Here is a 15,193-nt window from a genome sequence, read left to right as displayed (position 1 = left end):
AATTACTATGCATAAAAAAAGAAAATACAATAAATCCTTCTTAAAATTGCCACAAGATGATGCCAAAGCCCTGAATTTACTTTCAAGTCATTGCTGTTAATCATACTATCATTCAGCTAAGTAAAGACACTTTTTTTTTTTCATTTACCACCAATGATCTTTTAACAAGGTAGAAAACATAAAAAAGTCATATGCAGCATTCTATGACTATCAAAACTGTTTTTATTTTCAAACAAACACATCTACAACATTCCCTGGTGATATAATTTAAGAGCAGGCTGGACGGCATATATGATCCATGGTGGCGAGTCCTGACGGGATTAAGAGACTCTTAGTTAGTTTGGGTGATACAAAGTTCAGCCTGGGTCAGTAAGGGAAGTTACCTTATAAGCACACTTGAACATGATTTCACAAGGAAGTCATGAAAAATATCACTATGCACATGGTCAAGTGCGTGCAAAGTGCTGCGAGTCTCTGAACTCAAGGAAGAGGCTGAAGAGCAGGTGTAGCGCTTGGATGCGGCTGCAGTAGACGGGGACGTCAAGCAGGGCGCACACGATGTCGCAGTACTGTTGCAGGCTGCAGCAGAGGCGGGCAGGGGGCAGGCGTACGCGGCCCAGGGTCTCCTCCACCTCTGGTGGCCACTCCTGCATGAGGGCGTCGATGTCGGGCATGGCGCGTGCGTACTGCACGCTGGCCGCCGCCTTTGAGCGGTGAAGGGCGCCGATGCTCTCCACCCAGCTGTCCACGGCACGAGGGTTAGATTGAGGACTGGACACACTGGTCACCTTCAGCTGGAAAGGTTTGAGAAAAAAATGATTTAGCTCGTAACATGACAAAAAAAAAAAAAAAAAAAAGTATAATACTCTTTAGAAATGCTAACTAAATGTTAACGTGTGAAGGTAGTTCAAATCTTATTTTGCTCATTGAACTTAGCTCACTGGGGTTTGTACCTCGCTGGTGGCATGCTGCTTGGTCTCTTCGGACAACCACAGTGACAAGAGAGTGGGGTCCGATTGTTTCACACTGGGCTCGTCAAGAACCAGAAGGCCCAGCCCGTCTGCTTTGGCATCCGGCCTTGGCACCTGCGTGCCGCAGGGGGAACAGCCTGGTGATCTTTTGGCTTGGGTTCAGGTGGAGCAGCAAGAAAGAGCCTACCTTAAGAAAGGCATCGATGTCGCCCACAGCCGGGATGAAGTCCGGGATGAAGGGTCTCAGGCTGTGTTCTAGTATGATGGACTTGGGAGAGTACCTAGCGCAGACCACAATCACAAAATCGGTCAGCCAGTGCCAATAATAGTGTTGGTTACTTATTGTCAGTCAGTCAGACAGACATCACACCAAACTCACCGCACGATGTACTGGAACAAATCTTTGATCTCGGTGCTGACGGGCAGGTTGGCGTAGTCGGCGGGGTCGTACGCGCCCTCAGGTGCCTCGCCGGTATCGTCGTCATCATCATCGTCGTCGTCGTCATCGTCCGCATCCTCTGACTCTTCCTCCTCATCTTCGTCGTCTTCCTCGTTGGGGCTGACCCCAGGCTGCCTGCTGACTGGCCCTTTGGCCCTTGGAGGCTCACGATCTTCATCCATTTCGTCACTGCTGCTGTTGTTGCTGGATAACATGCTGCGCCCCCTCCTGTTCCTCCCGCGGTCAGCCTGCAAAAGCAGAAATAGGTGAGCGTTGGTAGCCAGTTAAAGATGAGGATAGGCGGACCCTTCTTACCTGGCCGCGGATACTCGCCTCCTCTGCCGAGTCACTCACCTCCACACTCTCGTCATATGGTTGGTTCTTCACAAGTCGCCGGTCGGCTCGCTCCATCAACAACTACGCAAACACAAGATTCAATAAGAGACAACAAAATACATGAATGCAAACATACTGAATCTAATTTTACCACAGGACCACCCATGTTGGGGCTGGGCTGAATTCACACGATTCATCTTGTTACCATATTATATAGATAATGTCTGACTCAAATTGAATTCAAATATAATAGGTGTTAGCGTAGCATAGCTTACTTTAACATACATTAGAATTTCTGTTCTCATTCTTATGAGTGTGCCATCATAGCAGAGCTTACATGCTAACGTCAGCCACCTAGCATCAGCAAAAATTGGGTTTCTTGTTGCCAAAGTGAGAGAATTTCCGCGACAATTTTCCAGCCACTGTTGTCGTTACGCGGGGTCACCTATCACATAAATGTAGAAATCAGTGTATCACTCCAAGTCTAAACTCGCTCGTACGCCACTAAAGCACAACCGTGGACAGTTCTGTAGCCTAGCAACCGGAGACGCCATGTTGTTTTCTTCTTCTACTAATAATCATGTCGTTTTATCTTCTTCACCTATCGTCAAACAAAGCGGTTCGTTGCACCTGCGCTCTATCGCCACCCTGTGGGCTGGTGCGCACACGAGTTAAAAATGCTCACTCTCCACGAGAAAATGGACCAATATTACATCAGAAGCCACAGAAGTAAAGATTGACGCCTTAATAATTCTTTGAACACAAAAAGTGCATCTCAAGACATGGTTTTTTATCCCTTCAGGGCACTAGAGGGCAACTTGGGCCTGGGAGGCTGTCGTGATTGGCCGTTGTGGCGGCGGGACTCTTGTTGTGTGTGAGCTGGTCTCATTGTTTTCGTTCGCAACGTTTTCAGGTAAATTGTGCAATAGGAACAAAAAAATATACGATACAAAATTGTCAAGCGCGTTTTAGTAAATTGGGTCTAAAGTCCGAGCCCTAAACGGAGTAGGCGGGAGTGGAGCTAACAAGCCGCGCTTAAGCTAGAGGAAGGCTAACCTCGAGCGAGCTTTAGCTGTTAGCGGCTAATAGAAAGTTAGTGTTCCAGCAATATTCGATGTTTCACCAAACAGCGAGTTGTAGAAATTATTTTGTATATTTTAGCTAGTAAATAACGAGAAACAATCACTAACGCATAGGAACAAGTTTTTCTTTATCTGGCGGCTGCTAGGTCTCTGCATTTGTCTAGTGTAAGCACAACTAATATGCATGTATGATATTTTATTCAGTTTATCTACAGTACTGTGCAAAAGCCTTGGACCACCACCGTTTCCCAACTGTTTTTGTGCCAAGGAATAAATTATATACTTTCAAATAATCATGCTGAGTTAACGAAGACGTCGTTCCAATCTATCATAAATGCATTTACTCCGTGTTAAATCTGAGCGTGTTTGATACAACTCAAAGCTACCATTTTATTGCATGAATGGCAGCACGAGGAAATGCAGATTAATTGTACCATCCTCCATGAACCGGGAAGTAGCCTGCTAACTGTATAACACAAAGTCTTGGGATTTTTTTTTTCTTTTATTGTTTTTGTAACAGTTCACGAGAAGCCAGTGAATCCTCAGAGACCAAAGAGTGGATTCGCGCGCAGACAAATGGGGGACAGCGATGATGAATTCGACAGGCGGCGTCGAGACAAGTTTCGAAGAGAGCGAAGTGACATGGAGCGATCCCGAGAGCGAGAAGAGAGGCGGCGCGACGACTGGCCCGACAGGTGAAACTAAGATTATAGAACAATCTGTATTTAGGTAATGTCAGGATAGTTCACGTGATGAGTAAACGTGCACACTCAGGGATTGGGAGCGCGGGAGAGAGAGAAGACGTGACTACGATCGTGGTCGCAGGGAGAGGTTTTCGCCGCCAAGACATATGAGCCCCCAGCACAAGCGCATGAGGAGAGATTGGTGAGTGCTGGCCCGTGTATAGCTCACATAAATCTTGATACAACGCAGCTCAGGGCGTGCTGGTTTTATCAGGGATGACCACCGGGGCGAGCCATACCGCTTCGAGCAGCCCTTCGGCGGAGGTGCAGCTCTGTTCCCAAGGGTTGGGCCTCAGGGGTGGCCTCCCGACATCCCCCAACTGCCCATGCATCACGGAGCTCACCCGCTTCAGGGAAGGTGCGTACACGGGCGAGTGAGCATGCTCGGCGGCATAACAGACGCACCTTCGCTTTCCCTTAGGTTGGCGATGGCGGATCCTGACCTGCCGCCACCCGGACCTCCAACCATGAGAAGCTTCAAGGTGAGCGAAGCCACTAGTCACCCCTAAAAAATGGATTGAAAAAAAAATTGTCCAGTCACTTGCATAACCTCTATTATATGATGCACAGGACTTTCTACTGAATACAGAGGACAGTGTGGATGAGACGGAGGCGGTCAAGCGCTATAATCAGTACAAAGTGGACTTCCGGCGCCAGCAGCTGCAGGACTTTTTCATCCAGCACAAAGAGCAGGAGTGGTTCCGCTCCAAATACCACCCCGAGGACATTGCAGCCCGGAAGGCGGAGTCTCTGGCCGCGCTCAAACGCCGTCTGGGCGTGTTTCTCTTTCTATGGGACAACAAGTGGCTGGATGAGGTGTCGCTCGACATGGAGCACACCACCGCCATCATCAAAGTGCTGGATGCAGGTCAGGGTTTGAGGGTTTGTTAGTTATTGGTTTTATTTTTGAAAAGTTTTCTCGTGGTCAAGGTTATAAAAATATTATGGGAAATATTGTGTACTTAAAAACTCTAAACTCTGTTGAATTATTTAATCCAATTGTACTGTGTCTTATTTTTTTATACACATTTTATTCCTTTTGGCGAGGTTGAGTCCTCACTAACCTTTGTTTCTCGCCCGTAGCCGTCATCAAGATGGAGGGTGGCACAGACTTGGACCTGAAGGTTCTGGAGCCCGGAGGGGAGCGCGCCGGTGCTGGCGATTCGGTGCCGAATCCGAGCAAAGAGCCGGCTGGCAGCGAGGCAGGGAGGACCCGAAGCAAGGTGAGAATAGTACAATTTTACAGAATAACTGTATGAATAAACGGTGCTGACGATTTTACGCTTCAGAAGGATGAGGATGGCAAGCAGAACGGGGAAGATGAGGATGAGGAGGAGGAAGAAGAAGAGGAAGAAGAGGAGGAGGAAGCGGAGCAGAAGGAAGAGGAGGAGGAGGCGGCGGCTAAGAAAACCCGAAAGAGGAAGCGCAGCATGTCGGCCGACAGTGGCGAAGGCTCGGCCTCCGACTCCTCCCACTCTGACGGCGAGAAGGAGCCCGCGTCGCCGGCCGTTCCCCGGCCGCTGCACCTCACCACCTCGCTCTTCATCCGGAGCGTCCCGCCCGACGCCTCCAAAGAAGAGATTGCTGCAGTGAGTGGCACCTCTCGTCTCTCGCGGGTGTCTTTCATCATCCACAAACGTGTACTCACCCTCGCTGTGTCTGCAGCTGTGTCGCAGGTACCCTGGCTTCCTGCGGGTAGCGGTGTCAGACCCTCAGCCAGAAAGGGGGTGAGTAGAAAGTACGTGATTTTCAAACATGAGAGCAGCGCTTCACAGTACAAATATGCCTCAGGTTCTTCCGACGGTGCTGGCTGACGTTCGACCGCGGCGTCAACATCAAGGAGACGTGCTGGAACCTGCAGAATATTCGGGTAAAGGTCGTCCCGCACTCGCGCTCTGGACGTTGTGTCCTCCCGTCTCCTCTCATTCGGTCCCATCTTCTGCGGCACCGGGCAGCTCCGAGACTGCGAGCTGTCTCCAGTGGTCAACCGCGACTTGTGTCGGCGCGTCCGCAGCGTCAACGGGTTGACTCAGCACAAGCCTGTGGCGAGGAACGACGTCCGCCTGGCCGCCAGGCTGGTGCACACGCTGGACCAGAGAGCGGAGCTGTGGCAAGACCAGGTGAGACTTCCTGTTAGAAGCAACCCCCCTCGCCATCACTTCCTGCTTGACTCTAAATCCACGCGTGAATGCGCCACCACAGACGGACACCAACCCGGTCCTAAAGAACATCACCGATTACCTCATCGAGGAGGTGAGCGCCGAAGAGGAGGAGCTGACGGGCGGCGAGGCGGGCGACGCCAAAGACGCCGCCCCGTCCTCCGAGGTTACAGTCGAGACGGATAAAACCTTGATAAAGGTGAGCACCAGCTTTTTGTTTGTGTGGTGTCTTTGTGCGCTTTTGCAAGTGTTTGTGTGTTTGCAGGTGCTGGACACACTGCTGCTCTACTTGCGTGTGGTCCACTCTGTGGACTACTACAACTTCTGCCAGTATCCCGCCGAGGACCACATGCCCCATCGCTGCGGACTGATCCATGTGCGAGGACCTCTGCCCGTGGCCAAGATCACGGCGACTGAAGGTACAACACACACATACATTAACATAAATATGTAGACGTCACATTCAGCATGCCTGGAAAATGGAATTAGTTTTGAGAGATTGTAGTAGATAGTCTCAAGGAGTCTGGTCACAAGAGAAGGTTTTACTCCAGAGGTAAGGTTCTGGCCCCTGTTGAAGTTTCAAGGCAGTCTACATCATGTCTGTACAGTATAGTTAACAGAAACTAATGTTATAACTAACAGTTGTTTTGAGAATTGTACATAAGTATTTTTTTTAATCATGTGCCAAATAATAAAAAAAAAAAATGAAAACGAAACGTTTTTGAAAAATTCAAAAACGACCCAACTTACTCTAACAAATAATTACAACTAAATTTAAAAATACGTGAGTCAAAGCATAATAAAAATGATCAACCGTGAAGAAGGCAAAACAACTGACACACACATACCCGTGTGATGGAACCCGCCGTGACGTACTTTGTTGTGGTCGGCCAGTGAGTGAACACCTGAAGATGTGCGAGGAGCGTCTGGCTCCTCTGCTGAGTCCGCCCGAAGTGTTGAGCACGGAAGACGCCGTGCGCCTGGGGAAGAAAGACCCGGAACAGGAAGTGAGACTCGTCCGCCCGTCATCCACCACAAGAGCATGATCTCTCTCTTGACAGCGTGTATTTTGATGCTCACAGGTGGAGAAGTTCCTGGCGGCCAACACTCAGGAGCTCAGCAAAGACAAGTGGCTGTGTCCTCTGAGCGGCAAGAAATTCAAGGCGCCCGAGTTTGTGCGTAAACACATCCTCAACAAACACGGCGACAAGGTGGACGCCGTCAGACAGGAAGTGGATTACTTCAACAACTACTTGTCGGATGCGAAGAGACCAGCACTGCCTGAGAACAAACCCCCGCCACCCCCACCTCAAGGTAAGCTCAAAAAGTGACGACAAGAGTGCAAATGGTCCCCTCACCCCGCTTTGCATTTCCTCGTTCAGCACCGCCCGCCAGCTTTCCCGCTCAGTCGCCTCAACAGCAAAGCCTTCTGGGATACCCGCCCGCCATCAGGCCACTGCTGCCCACCTTCCCCGGCGTTCCTCCTTACCCCGCCAACCAATTTGGGGCCAGTCGCGGTCATTATGACAACTTCAGGGGCAACTTGGGGTTCCCGGGGAAACATCCAAACAACAGGTCAAGGAAACACTATGATAGTAAGCGTCCATGTTGGTATACACGTTGTGTAATTTTGTGTACACGCGTGTGCAGGGGAATGCGAGGAGACCCGCGCTCCATCATCGAGTACAGAGACCTGGATGCCCCGGATGACCTGGACTTCTTTTAAACAACAGGCAACCTTGCTTCCCAGGATTTACTCTGTACTTTTTTTGTGTGTGTGCGTTGACTGAGTGCGTGCGTTCCTTCCAGCTGGACCAAGGTTACTTTTGCAAGTCATGATGTCGTAATAAAGAAAAACAATAACCACACCTCCTTCTTGAAGTTTAAACTACTTCGATATATTACAAATTCGATATGCAATGATTGTAAAGTAGAATTCAACAAGTGTTGGATTGTTCATCTACTAGTAGGGAATGTGAACTGGTTGTAGTCTTATCAAGACACACATTGGTTTTACCTCAATGATGAAACCTCACACATATCGGCAGCAGCCCATGGAGTGTTTCGACAAATCACTTTAAAAAAAATGATGTCTTTTACTTTCCACTGAGAATTATTGATAGTTATGATGGCGATTCTCAACGCTTGTCTTAAGGATTCAAGAAGAATACATCCCGCTGATTAGGGAGTAACCCAGAATCCAGCAATGCACCACTGCAGCAGCTGACGACCAACTTTCAACGAAATCAAGGGGCGCTGACCAACAATGATTTTATCACCCCTGATGCTACCTTTTTCATGATTTAGATCAGACTTTTTAGTTGTGCTTTTATTTTTTACATAGATTTGTCAATTCTTGCTTTAATTCAGTGTTACCCGTGGTTATGAATTTTTAATAAACTCAATCTATAAATCTCAATGTCAAAAATGTCACAAAATTTACAGTTATGTATGTTACTAAAGACCTTATTCTGAAATGCTACATAAGATTTGTCCTAAAGGAGTAATGAATAAGATTTGAGGGTGATTTCTTTTATTAACGTCGTTCTAAAATTTCAAACGTCAATTGCGTAACATCACACTGATTGCTGCCGTATTTTGATTTTGAAAGCGGCGCTTTATCGTAACGTTTTGAGTTCAAAGCGGAAGACAGCCAAACCGCAGTGTCATATGAGCGGCCGAATCACCACTTTGTTCCGACGGGTTCAGGCGCAACGTGTGATCAAAATAAAGTAGTCCCTCAACTCCCGCTCCCACTCACACGCAAACGCACACTCGACTTTGAACTATGTCGCCATTCAGTAAAGGGATTGTTGTTCTAAGATACCGACCGAATTGCCATCATACGTTGATGTGACTTCTACGTGGACGTAGCCCCACTTACGTCACATTGTTATTGTATATCCCTCCGCGCGCTATAGCTAGCCACTTTAGCGTCGTTTGTTGTTGTCGTGGTCAGTTTGTCAGCGATTTTCTTCCCCCCCGATACCTCGGCCCGAACACGGAACGAGCCTCCGACCGACTCCTCGTCTGTCATCTCGCGTAACAATGAAGTTCCAATACAAAGAAGAACACCCTTTTGAGAAAAGGCGGTCCGAAGGCGAGAAGATTCGGAAGAAGTATCCCGATAGGGTTCCCGTAAGTAGTCGGCTAACGTTAGCGGTTAAGTAGCAGCCTGGCTATCCTCGAGCGAATCAATCACGACTCTCTCTTGGGTTGGCCGAATGTGTGGATTTTAATCCGCCCATTCCACAAATGTGCTGAAAATGAAGTCAAATGTCGCATTTGCGGGGGTAATGACGAGAATGTCGGTCGGTGGGCAGTAACGGGCCTCTTGGCTTTGACTTCAACGTCGTAGTAAGCTTCCGCATTTAGCAGCGACACAATTTAGCAAATTGGCTTCATCTATTCATTGATTTGTTGTAAGGGTGAAAGTAATGTGTGTGTACATGTATATTGTTATATTCTTGATTGATTAGAATGAGTAAAAATAAGCATGAATTACATAACGATTGAAAGTAAACGATATTGCCCAATCAAAAAACAAGTTTCGCTTATGTAATGAAATACTTGCATCTTGAAACTGAGTACAATAAACGAGAATAGTGAAATAAGCTATAAAACAATTTGTACTTGGTTTACTCAATACATGAAAAATATTTGACACAATATAAACATTTTAACATGTTTGCCAATAGCTAGTTAGCTAGCTATTGCATACATTATTAATAATACAATAGTACCATCATTTATTAAGTAATTGGGTTTCCCAAAGAGGAACTCAATAATTTTTTTCTTTGTAATTATTAGGAATAGTCTAATTTCTCTAAATGCATGCACGTTCATGAGTTATTTTCATTTTATTCATTCATTATGATAAATGTGTATTTTCCAGGTTATTGTGGAGAAAGCTCCCAAAGCCAGAATAGGTGACCTGGACAAGAAGAAGTATCTCGTCCCCTCCGACCTGACAGGTGACTAAACATTTTTCTGCTTCTACCAATTCTGAACAAAATAATTTTTAGTTGAAAAAATTACATGCTCAATTGAAATCACGTATAATATTTTTATAATTGTTTTAAAATATTTATTTTACTTAAATATTTTTTTCATCCTTTTCTCAATGCAGTGGGCCAGTTTTATTTCCTCATCCGAAAACGAATCCACTTGCGAGCTGAGGATGCGCTCTTCTTCTTTGTAAACAATGTCATTCCACCCACCTCGGCCACCATGGGACTGTTGTACCAGGTGAGGTCATCGCTTTCTCAGTTTCCTATTTTAGATTGCCACCGTCGTTAATTCACATCTTTCTATTTTTTCTCAATTTAGGAGCACCACGAAGAGGATTTTTTCCTCTACATTGCCTACAGTGACGAGAGTGTGTACGGGAGCAGCCAAAGGGAAATGTGATCCCCACTCTGTCGCTTGCCCGCCGCCTTCCCGTGACGCGCACATCCATCCATTGGAAATATTTAATCTAGCTCAGCAGCTTGGAGTTCACAGAGCAAAAGGCGTCAGATGCACTTTCACCGCCCTTCTCCCTTTCGTCTCCATTAGTCAGTCTCACGTTGTATCTATCGGCCTCCATTTCTTATTTCCTGACTGCTAAGGAACTATATTATGTTGAGTATGATTCATTGTGGTTATTGTTAATTTTAGATGGCTTTATTTACCGTATTGTGAAGATGAGTGCAATTTTTTTTTTCAATTTTTTTTTAAAAAAAAAAGAAGTCTATAGAGCTGCATTACTGGCGCTTTCTCTCCACTCGTGAGCATTAAATGATAAAATGTGATGAAAAAGTTACTCGTGTCTCTTGTCTTGATTTTTATCCTGTCAATAAGGATTGTCTGAATTAATGCCTAAAATTACACGGAACTTTTTTAAAAATCGACTGTTTTACACCTGGGCGACATTTAACCATGAAAATACCAAGGCAAAAAGTCTTTCCTGTTATTGATCAAATTATATAAAACTGATCAATATGCGGTTAACTCCCGCAGATGCTAATCTCGCGAGAGAAAATGTTGCCTGAAGGAAACTACATTTCCCAGAACGCATCAGACACCAGAAGTGCGTTTTCGTCGTCAACGCTCTTGTTTATCGTTAGCGGCGAAATTTTCTTTTATGGAAAATCCAAACATCAAGACGAGAATATAGTTAAACAATCAACTGAGCACACGTTTAAGGACACGCACGACGTCGAAAGTAAGCGTTTTTGACTTTATTTTTACGATTTAGCTGCCTATATGACGCCGTAAGCTACGTTGGGCTAACTGGTTCAATTTTGCTGCAGAAGGTGGCGTGCGACCTTAAATGCAATGTGCACTTTCTTGATTTAAATGAACAATTTCAGTCTCTACTACGCATTACGTTAATATATATACATAGACTTAAATTTAACTGCAGCTTCCTAATGCAGGGCTAACCTGGCAGCTTGTCGGTGTGGTGTGTAGGCCTTGATCAGCTTCTAGCTAGTTTTATAGCTCAGTAATAATGATTTGACAGTTAATTTGTTTGCGCTTCCCATGTTACTCTGATTCATTTGGCAGGAGTAAAAGGAATCAAATAAAGGATAAAACATACTGTCAATCGATACATAATATATGTAACTAAACCATATCTAATTCGTTTGACTTTTTTGCAAAATTAGTTATTGGTAGAAAGTGCAGACTGGTAATCTGCAACGATATATTCAAAATAAGTTAGTAATATTTTATATATAAAATTAATTCCATTAAGTTACAAATAGATTACATTCAAAATGAGAAGCCCGAAATGCTTCAGAATAAATCTGCAATGGGGAAAATATTAAATTGAAAGTAATATGTATTTGAAGAAAACTATGAAAAATGTATAACTTTATTTTTCACTATAAGAAATTAGCACTAAGAAAATAACCTGCCACTATTCTTATATTAAAATGTTCCTGTTATATACTATAATAACTGTCACAAAAACCTGAGGTAAAAGCAAATATATTTGATTAGATTTTGTATGATTATAAAATGTAAAAAATTAATTGATGAAAATGATTCCTGAAGGTGTGCTGTTGCCTTTTAGCTGGCCCCTCCATTGCCTGTCACCATGCCCGCCCTGCTGGAGAGACCCAAGCTGTCCAACGCGATGGCCCGCGCCCTCCACAAGCACATCATGAGGGAGCGAGAGCGTAAGCGACAAGGTGACACATTGCATGCCCTCTCCCCGCTTTCCTTTTGCACACACCCTGCTGAAGTGGCATTCGGGTCTTTTTTTTTTCTTTTTTTCCAGAGGAGGAGGAGGTGGACAAGATGATGGAGCAGAAGATGAAGGAGGAGGAGGAGAGGAAGAGAACCAAGGAGATTGAGGAGAGGATGTCCTTAGAGGAAACCAAAGAACAGGTTTGAATAAAAAAATAAAATAAAAGTACAAAAATCAAATAAATTAAAGTTATAAAGTGTTGCTTAGTGTAATTTGACAATTAGAAAAATGACTGTACCTAATTAAAATAGGTGATTTCATCAAAGTAAGATGCTATGTAATTTGACTTTACTCATGAGGTTATTCATTTTTATTATTAATTTAAATACACTAACTTGCCAACTAGTTCCCAAAAATAAGTTATAATTGTGAAAGTTTCAATTTGTATGGGAAATATTTAAATTGGTGGATAAATTTGATAATGGATATTATTCAGGTGATGAAGATGGGCGAAAAGCTTCAAGGGCTCCAAGAGGAGAAACATCAGCTCTTTTTGCAACTCAAGAAAGTCCTCCATGAAGAAGAGAAAAGACGGCGCAAGGAGCAAAGGTGGGTACCGCTTACCTGCTGCTTGACTCGTGCCCTTATTTGCTGACGCGCCGCTCGCTCACTTCCTGTCCTTTCAGTGACATCACCACGTTGACGTCGGCCAGCTACCAGGCTAGCCTTCCCATGCATGCTGGCCAGCACCTCCTCAATATTCAGGGTGAGCGCCACTCGAGATACCTTGGAATACGTGAATAAAATGAGGATATTTATGCTTGAACGCGATACGTGACTTTCAACATAGTTTTCATAATTGCCCACCTCGTTCATCAGGCAGTCCCGTCAGCCACAGTCGACCCGGCGCGCTGCTAGGAGATCGGAGCAAGCAGCTTTTCCAGAGCGCTGTTCTTCCTGTAAGTGACCGTTGGTATCTTTCACAAAATTGCGTGCAGCCAACCCAGCACCATTCAGAAAATTGGCTCCTCCTCTCTCATGATTAGGGAAAAGGGACTGAAATCACTTGACGATGTGATTTTCTGCATTTTTTATTTTGTCTCTCATTGTGTTGAAAATTACAGGCATCTCCCATCTTTCAAGTGCACAATTGGTGGCTGACTAAATACTTTTTTGCCCCATTGTATGTCTTTATAACATTTGGGGCAGAATTTAGATGAAACAAATTTGTCAAAACCCCAAATCGCACAAAAAAAAAAAAACCACAAGAGTCTGCTGGATGTTGTTTTCTGCTTAGTGTCATTTACAAAATTAGCCCAACTCAAATGGGACTACAAAATGGCCGACTGACTACCGAGCAGGTATGGAAGGATTTTGAATCCAATGTCCTTTCTTTGACTAGACACGTCACTATCAAACGCCTGCATTCAGTTCGGGTTCAGCGGAGCACGGCCAATTCAGTGGGGCCCAGGCGGTCCATGAGTCCTATGGGGTGGCGCAGGCCCAGCATCCCGCCACCTACGCTCCCGGACCGTCCGTGCCGGTCAGCTTCGCCAGCGGCTCTCAGATCCGAGGTACGGCCTCGCACGCGTGTGGAATGCTATGCGGCGTCAGTATTTGTTAACGTGTAGCTTTGACCCCTCGCCCCTTTAGGAGCGTCCGCCTTTCAGGCCATGCAGTATCTGCCCCACCAACAGCCTGCCTACCCGGTCCACAGTCACTTTACCTCCCAACCTGGTCAGTTCTCAAAAATATTTGACTGGCGTGCACATCTTTTTTTTGTTTCCGTTTCCCCAAAATACATGTACTTTTTCTTCGTTATTTTAAAATATAACATTTATTAACTAACCTATTAATTACCCTTAGAGAAGCTATTGTTAATTTCGTGGAGGGGGGGGGGTTACCCTAACAATTTCCTTGATTATTATTGCCCTATTTTTTTATTGTCTTTAATCTACGACATTAATAAATGTCCAATTTGAATTGGTTTAATTTTAGTTTGAGTTATTTACGGACTAGAGATGAGCTGTATGATGGACTGAGTAGTTGTGATTTACTGTTGTCGCGTGTCAGGCTACATCCCTGGTGCCGGAATCCCTCTCCAGAAGCAGTTGGAACACGCCAATCAGCAGTCGGGCTTTACCGACGCGGTACGTAGCCCCTTTTTGCCGGCGTAAACAGCAGCCTGAATCACCCGTCGTTTGCATTTGTCGCCACGCAGGGTGCCCTGAGGCCCATGCACCCGACCGCCATGCATCCATCGGCTCAAGGCTTGCTGCCTACACCATCCATGGCCGTCCAGATTCCCACAGCAAAGGTGACCCCCCCCCCCGCAGCGAGTCGCCCGCCATGACTTGGTGATGTCATAACACGCCTGTTCTGTGTTTTTGCCTAGGCCGCATTCCAGAGCTCGCCGCAGGCTGCGCCACGCCACGGCTTCCTGCCCCACACCCAGAGCGGCCAGAGGTTTTACCACCACGCCAAGTGACTCATTCCAAGTCGTCCTGAAATTTGGAGTTTCGACTTTTGTTTTTGACATGTCGTTCACGCACGGTATCTCTCATGGGAGGAGTATTGAATACCCCCTACCCCGTTTTCTTTATTGTAAGCTTGTGTACAGTTTATGTTACGACAATTTCCAATGAGAGATTTTACTGTACGTTGCTTAATAAAATGTTGAGCATGTCCATGGATTTGTACTCAGTGCCTCGATTCACGTTTGTTGACTTTGTCAATTGTTTATTTCAAAGGATTCGCATCTTAGTCCGTTTTTCAAAACACATTTGACTGACAGACTTAATTGATCTTGTTTGTTGATTTCATATATAATTTATTTAAATTTTAAATCATTTATCATGCATGAGATTATCAGCCGCTCCCATCAAATCCATGATTGATTCAATTTTTACTTGTATTTTTCACACTATTTGATTTGATTGACTACCGCAGCTATTGCTGAATTACTTTTAGATTATTTTTCTATGGATGAAGTTAATTTTAAAACCTGATTTTTTTTTTTACTTTGTGAAGGATAATTTTGCCCCAAAAGCTTCTCAATTGATCAGTTTATAAGTCTCATACATTTTTAACAATTTCTTAAATCATCGATAATGCACAACATTGACCATCACCGGAAAATCTGATTAATTCAATTAATTTAGGCACCCCAAAATGTATTCAATCTATCCATTAATATACGATACATATTTTTTTCAACGGCCCAAAATGAATCAGTGTTTGCAGTGACAATATTTGTGCTACTTTCCTGCCTTTTAAATTGAATCA

General features: G+C 44.9%; 4 protein-coding genes across 10 annotated transcripts; 3 read left to right on the top strand and 1 right to left on the bottom strand.

Annotated features, from left to right (window-relative positions):
* Positions 1–199: 199 nt before the first annotated feature.
* ift46 (intraflagellar transport 46 homolog (Chlamydomonas)) lies at positions 200–12,876 on the bottom strand. 7 transcript variants are annotated; one of them, XM_088382213.1, is made up of 11 exons: positions 12,776–12,876; positions 12,533–12,694; positions 6,579–6,710; positions 5,220–6,143; positions 4,636–5,138; positions 3,977–4,076; positions 1,726–1,827; positions 1,351–1,658; positions 1,159–1,252; positions 954–1,085; positions 200–794 (listed from the first exon to the last, which is right to left on the bottom strand). In XM_088382213.1, exons 7-11 carry the CDS (start codon positions 1,819–1,821, stop codon positions 447–449), a joined length of 978 nt encoding a protein of 325 aa, XP_088238339.1. In that variant the 5' UTR covers positions 1,822–1,827; positions 3,977–4,076; positions 4,636–5,138; positions 5,220–6,143; positions 6,579–6,710; positions 12,533–12,694; positions 12,776–12,876; the 3' UTR covers positions 200–446. The 7 variants fall into 7 exon arrangements, 6 of the variants coding, with proteins under 6 accessions (XP_088238339.1, XP_088238354.1, XP_088238330.1 ...); XM_088382228.1 differs by lacking the exons at positions 12,533–12,694; positions 12,776–12,876 and adding an exon at positions 6,811–7,030 and having other exon boundaries at positions 1,765–1,827; XM_088382204.1 differs by lacking the exons at positions 12,533–12,694; positions 12,776–12,876 and adding an exon at positions 6,811–7,025.
* On the top strand, positions 2,359–7,598 carry LOC148403577 (serrate RNA effector molecule homolog B-like). The gene is made up of 18 exons (XM_088382110.1): positions 2,359–2,475; positions 2,549–2,659; positions 3,349–3,523; positions 3,603–3,713; positions 3,786–3,929; positions 3,993–4,053; positions 4,142–4,439; positions 4,655–4,794; positions 4,864–5,160; positions 5,237–5,298; positions 5,363–5,441; positions 5,527–5,691; positions 5,774–5,929; positions 5,996–6,149; positions 6,625–6,737; positions 6,813–7,044; positions 7,113–7,305; positions 7,381–7,598. The coding sequence occupies exons 3-18, from the start codon at positions 3,405–3,407 to the stop codon at positions 7,454–7,456; spliced, it is 2,400 nt and encodes a 799-aa protein (XP_088238236.1). The 5' UTR covers positions 2,359–2,475; positions 2,549–2,659; positions 3,349–3,404; the 3' UTR covers positions 7,457–7,598.
* LOC148403576 (gamma-aminobutyric acid receptor-associated protein) lies at positions 8,631–10,534 on the top strand. The gene is made up of 4 exons (XM_088382297.1): positions 8,631–8,868; positions 9,626–9,704; positions 9,860–9,978; positions 10,060–10,534. The coding sequence occupies exons 1-4, from the start codon at positions 8,779–8,781 to the stop codon at positions 10,138–10,140; spliced, it is 369 nt and encodes a 122-aa protein (XP_088238423.1). The 5' UTR covers positions 8,631–8,778; the 3' UTR covers positions 10,141–10,534.
* Positions 10,770–14,607, top strand: gps2 (G protein pathway suppressor 2). The gene is made up of 11 exons (XM_088382181.1): positions 10,770–10,936; positions 11,792–11,909; positions 11,999–12,108; positions 12,405–12,517; positions 12,595–12,674; positions 12,788–12,867; positions 13,311–13,482; positions 13,562–13,645; positions 13,982–14,058; positions 14,130–14,225; positions 14,304–14,607. Exons 2-11 carry the CDS (start codon positions 11,816–11,818, stop codon positions 14,394–14,396), a joined length of 999 nt encoding a protein of 332 aa, XP_088238307.1. The 5' UTR covers positions 10,770–10,936; positions 11,792–11,815; the 3' UTR covers positions 14,397–14,607.
* The last annotated feature ends 586 nt before the right edge of the window (positions 14,608–15,193 follow it).

Source organism: Syngnathus floridae, chromosome 1 (genome assembly GCF_059516105.1).
Source record: "Syngnathus floridae isolate MCC-2025c chromosome 1, RoL_Sflo_1.0, whole genome shotgun sequence".
Taxonomy (NCBI): Eukaryota; Metazoa; Chordata; class Actinopteri; order Syngnathiformes; family Syngnathidae; genus Syngnathus; species Syngnathus floridae.
This window is presented reverse-complemented; position numbering and strand designations above follow the sequence as displayed.

What these genes read in the sequence shown, in the direction of transcription:
- gps2 (XM_088382181.1), top strand. Translation starts at nt 11,816, where the DNA reads ATGCCCGCCCTGCTGGAGAGACCCAAGCTGTCCAACGCGATGGCCCGC. An exon ending in TCCAGAGCGCTGTTCTTCCT is followed by an intron (nt 12,868 to 13,310) that starts GTAAGTGACCGT and finishes TTCTTTGACTAG; the next exon opens with ACACGTCACTATCAAACGCC. An exon ending in TCCAGATTCCCACAGCAAAG is followed by an intron (nt 14,226 to 14,303) that starts GTGACCCCCCCC and finishes GTTTTTGCCTAG; the next exon opens with GCCGCATTCCAGAGCTCGCC.
- LOC148403576 (XM_088382297.1), top strand. Translation starts at nt 8,779, where the DNA reads ATGAAGTTCCAATACAAAGAAGAACACCCTTTTGAGAAAAGGCGGTCC. An exon ending in AGTATCCCGATAGGGTTCCC is followed by an intron (nt 8,869 to 9,625) that starts GTAAGTAGTCGG and finishes TGTATTTTCCAG; the next exon opens with GTTATTGTGGAGAAAGCTCC. An exon ending in CGTCCCCTCCGACCTGACAG is followed by an intron (nt 9,705 to 9,859) that starts GTGACTAAACAT and finishes TTCTCAATGCAG; the next exon opens with TGGGCCAGTTTTATTTCCTC.
- ift46 (XM_088382213.1), bottom strand. Translation starts at nt 1,821, where the DNA reads ATGGAGCGAGCCGACCGGCGACTTGTGAAGAACCAACCATATGACGAG. An exon ending in AGGCGAGTATCCGCGGCCAG is followed by an intron (nt 1,659 to 1,725) that starts GTAAGAAGGGTC and finishes CTGCTTTTGCAG; the next exon opens with GCTGACCGCGGGAGGAACAG. An exon ending in AGCAGCATGCCACCAGCGAG is followed by an intron (nt 795 to 953) that starts GTACAAACCCCA and finishes AAACCTTTCCAG; the next exon opens with CTGAAGGTGACCAGTGTGTC.
- LOC148403577 (XM_088382110.1), top strand. Translation starts at nt 3,405, where the DNA reads ATGGGGGACAGCGATGATGAATTCGACAGGCGGCGTCGAGACAAGTTT. An exon ending in CAGGGAGGACCCGAAGCAAG is followed by an intron (nt 4,795 to 4,863) that starts GTGAGAATAGTA and finishes ACGCTTCAGAAG; the next exon opens with GATGAGGATGGCAAGCAGAA. An exon ending in GGAACCTGCAGAATATTCGG is followed by an intron (nt 5,442 to 5,526) that starts GTAAAGGTCGTC and finishes GGCACCGGGCAG; the next exon opens with CTCCGAGACTGCGAGCTGTC.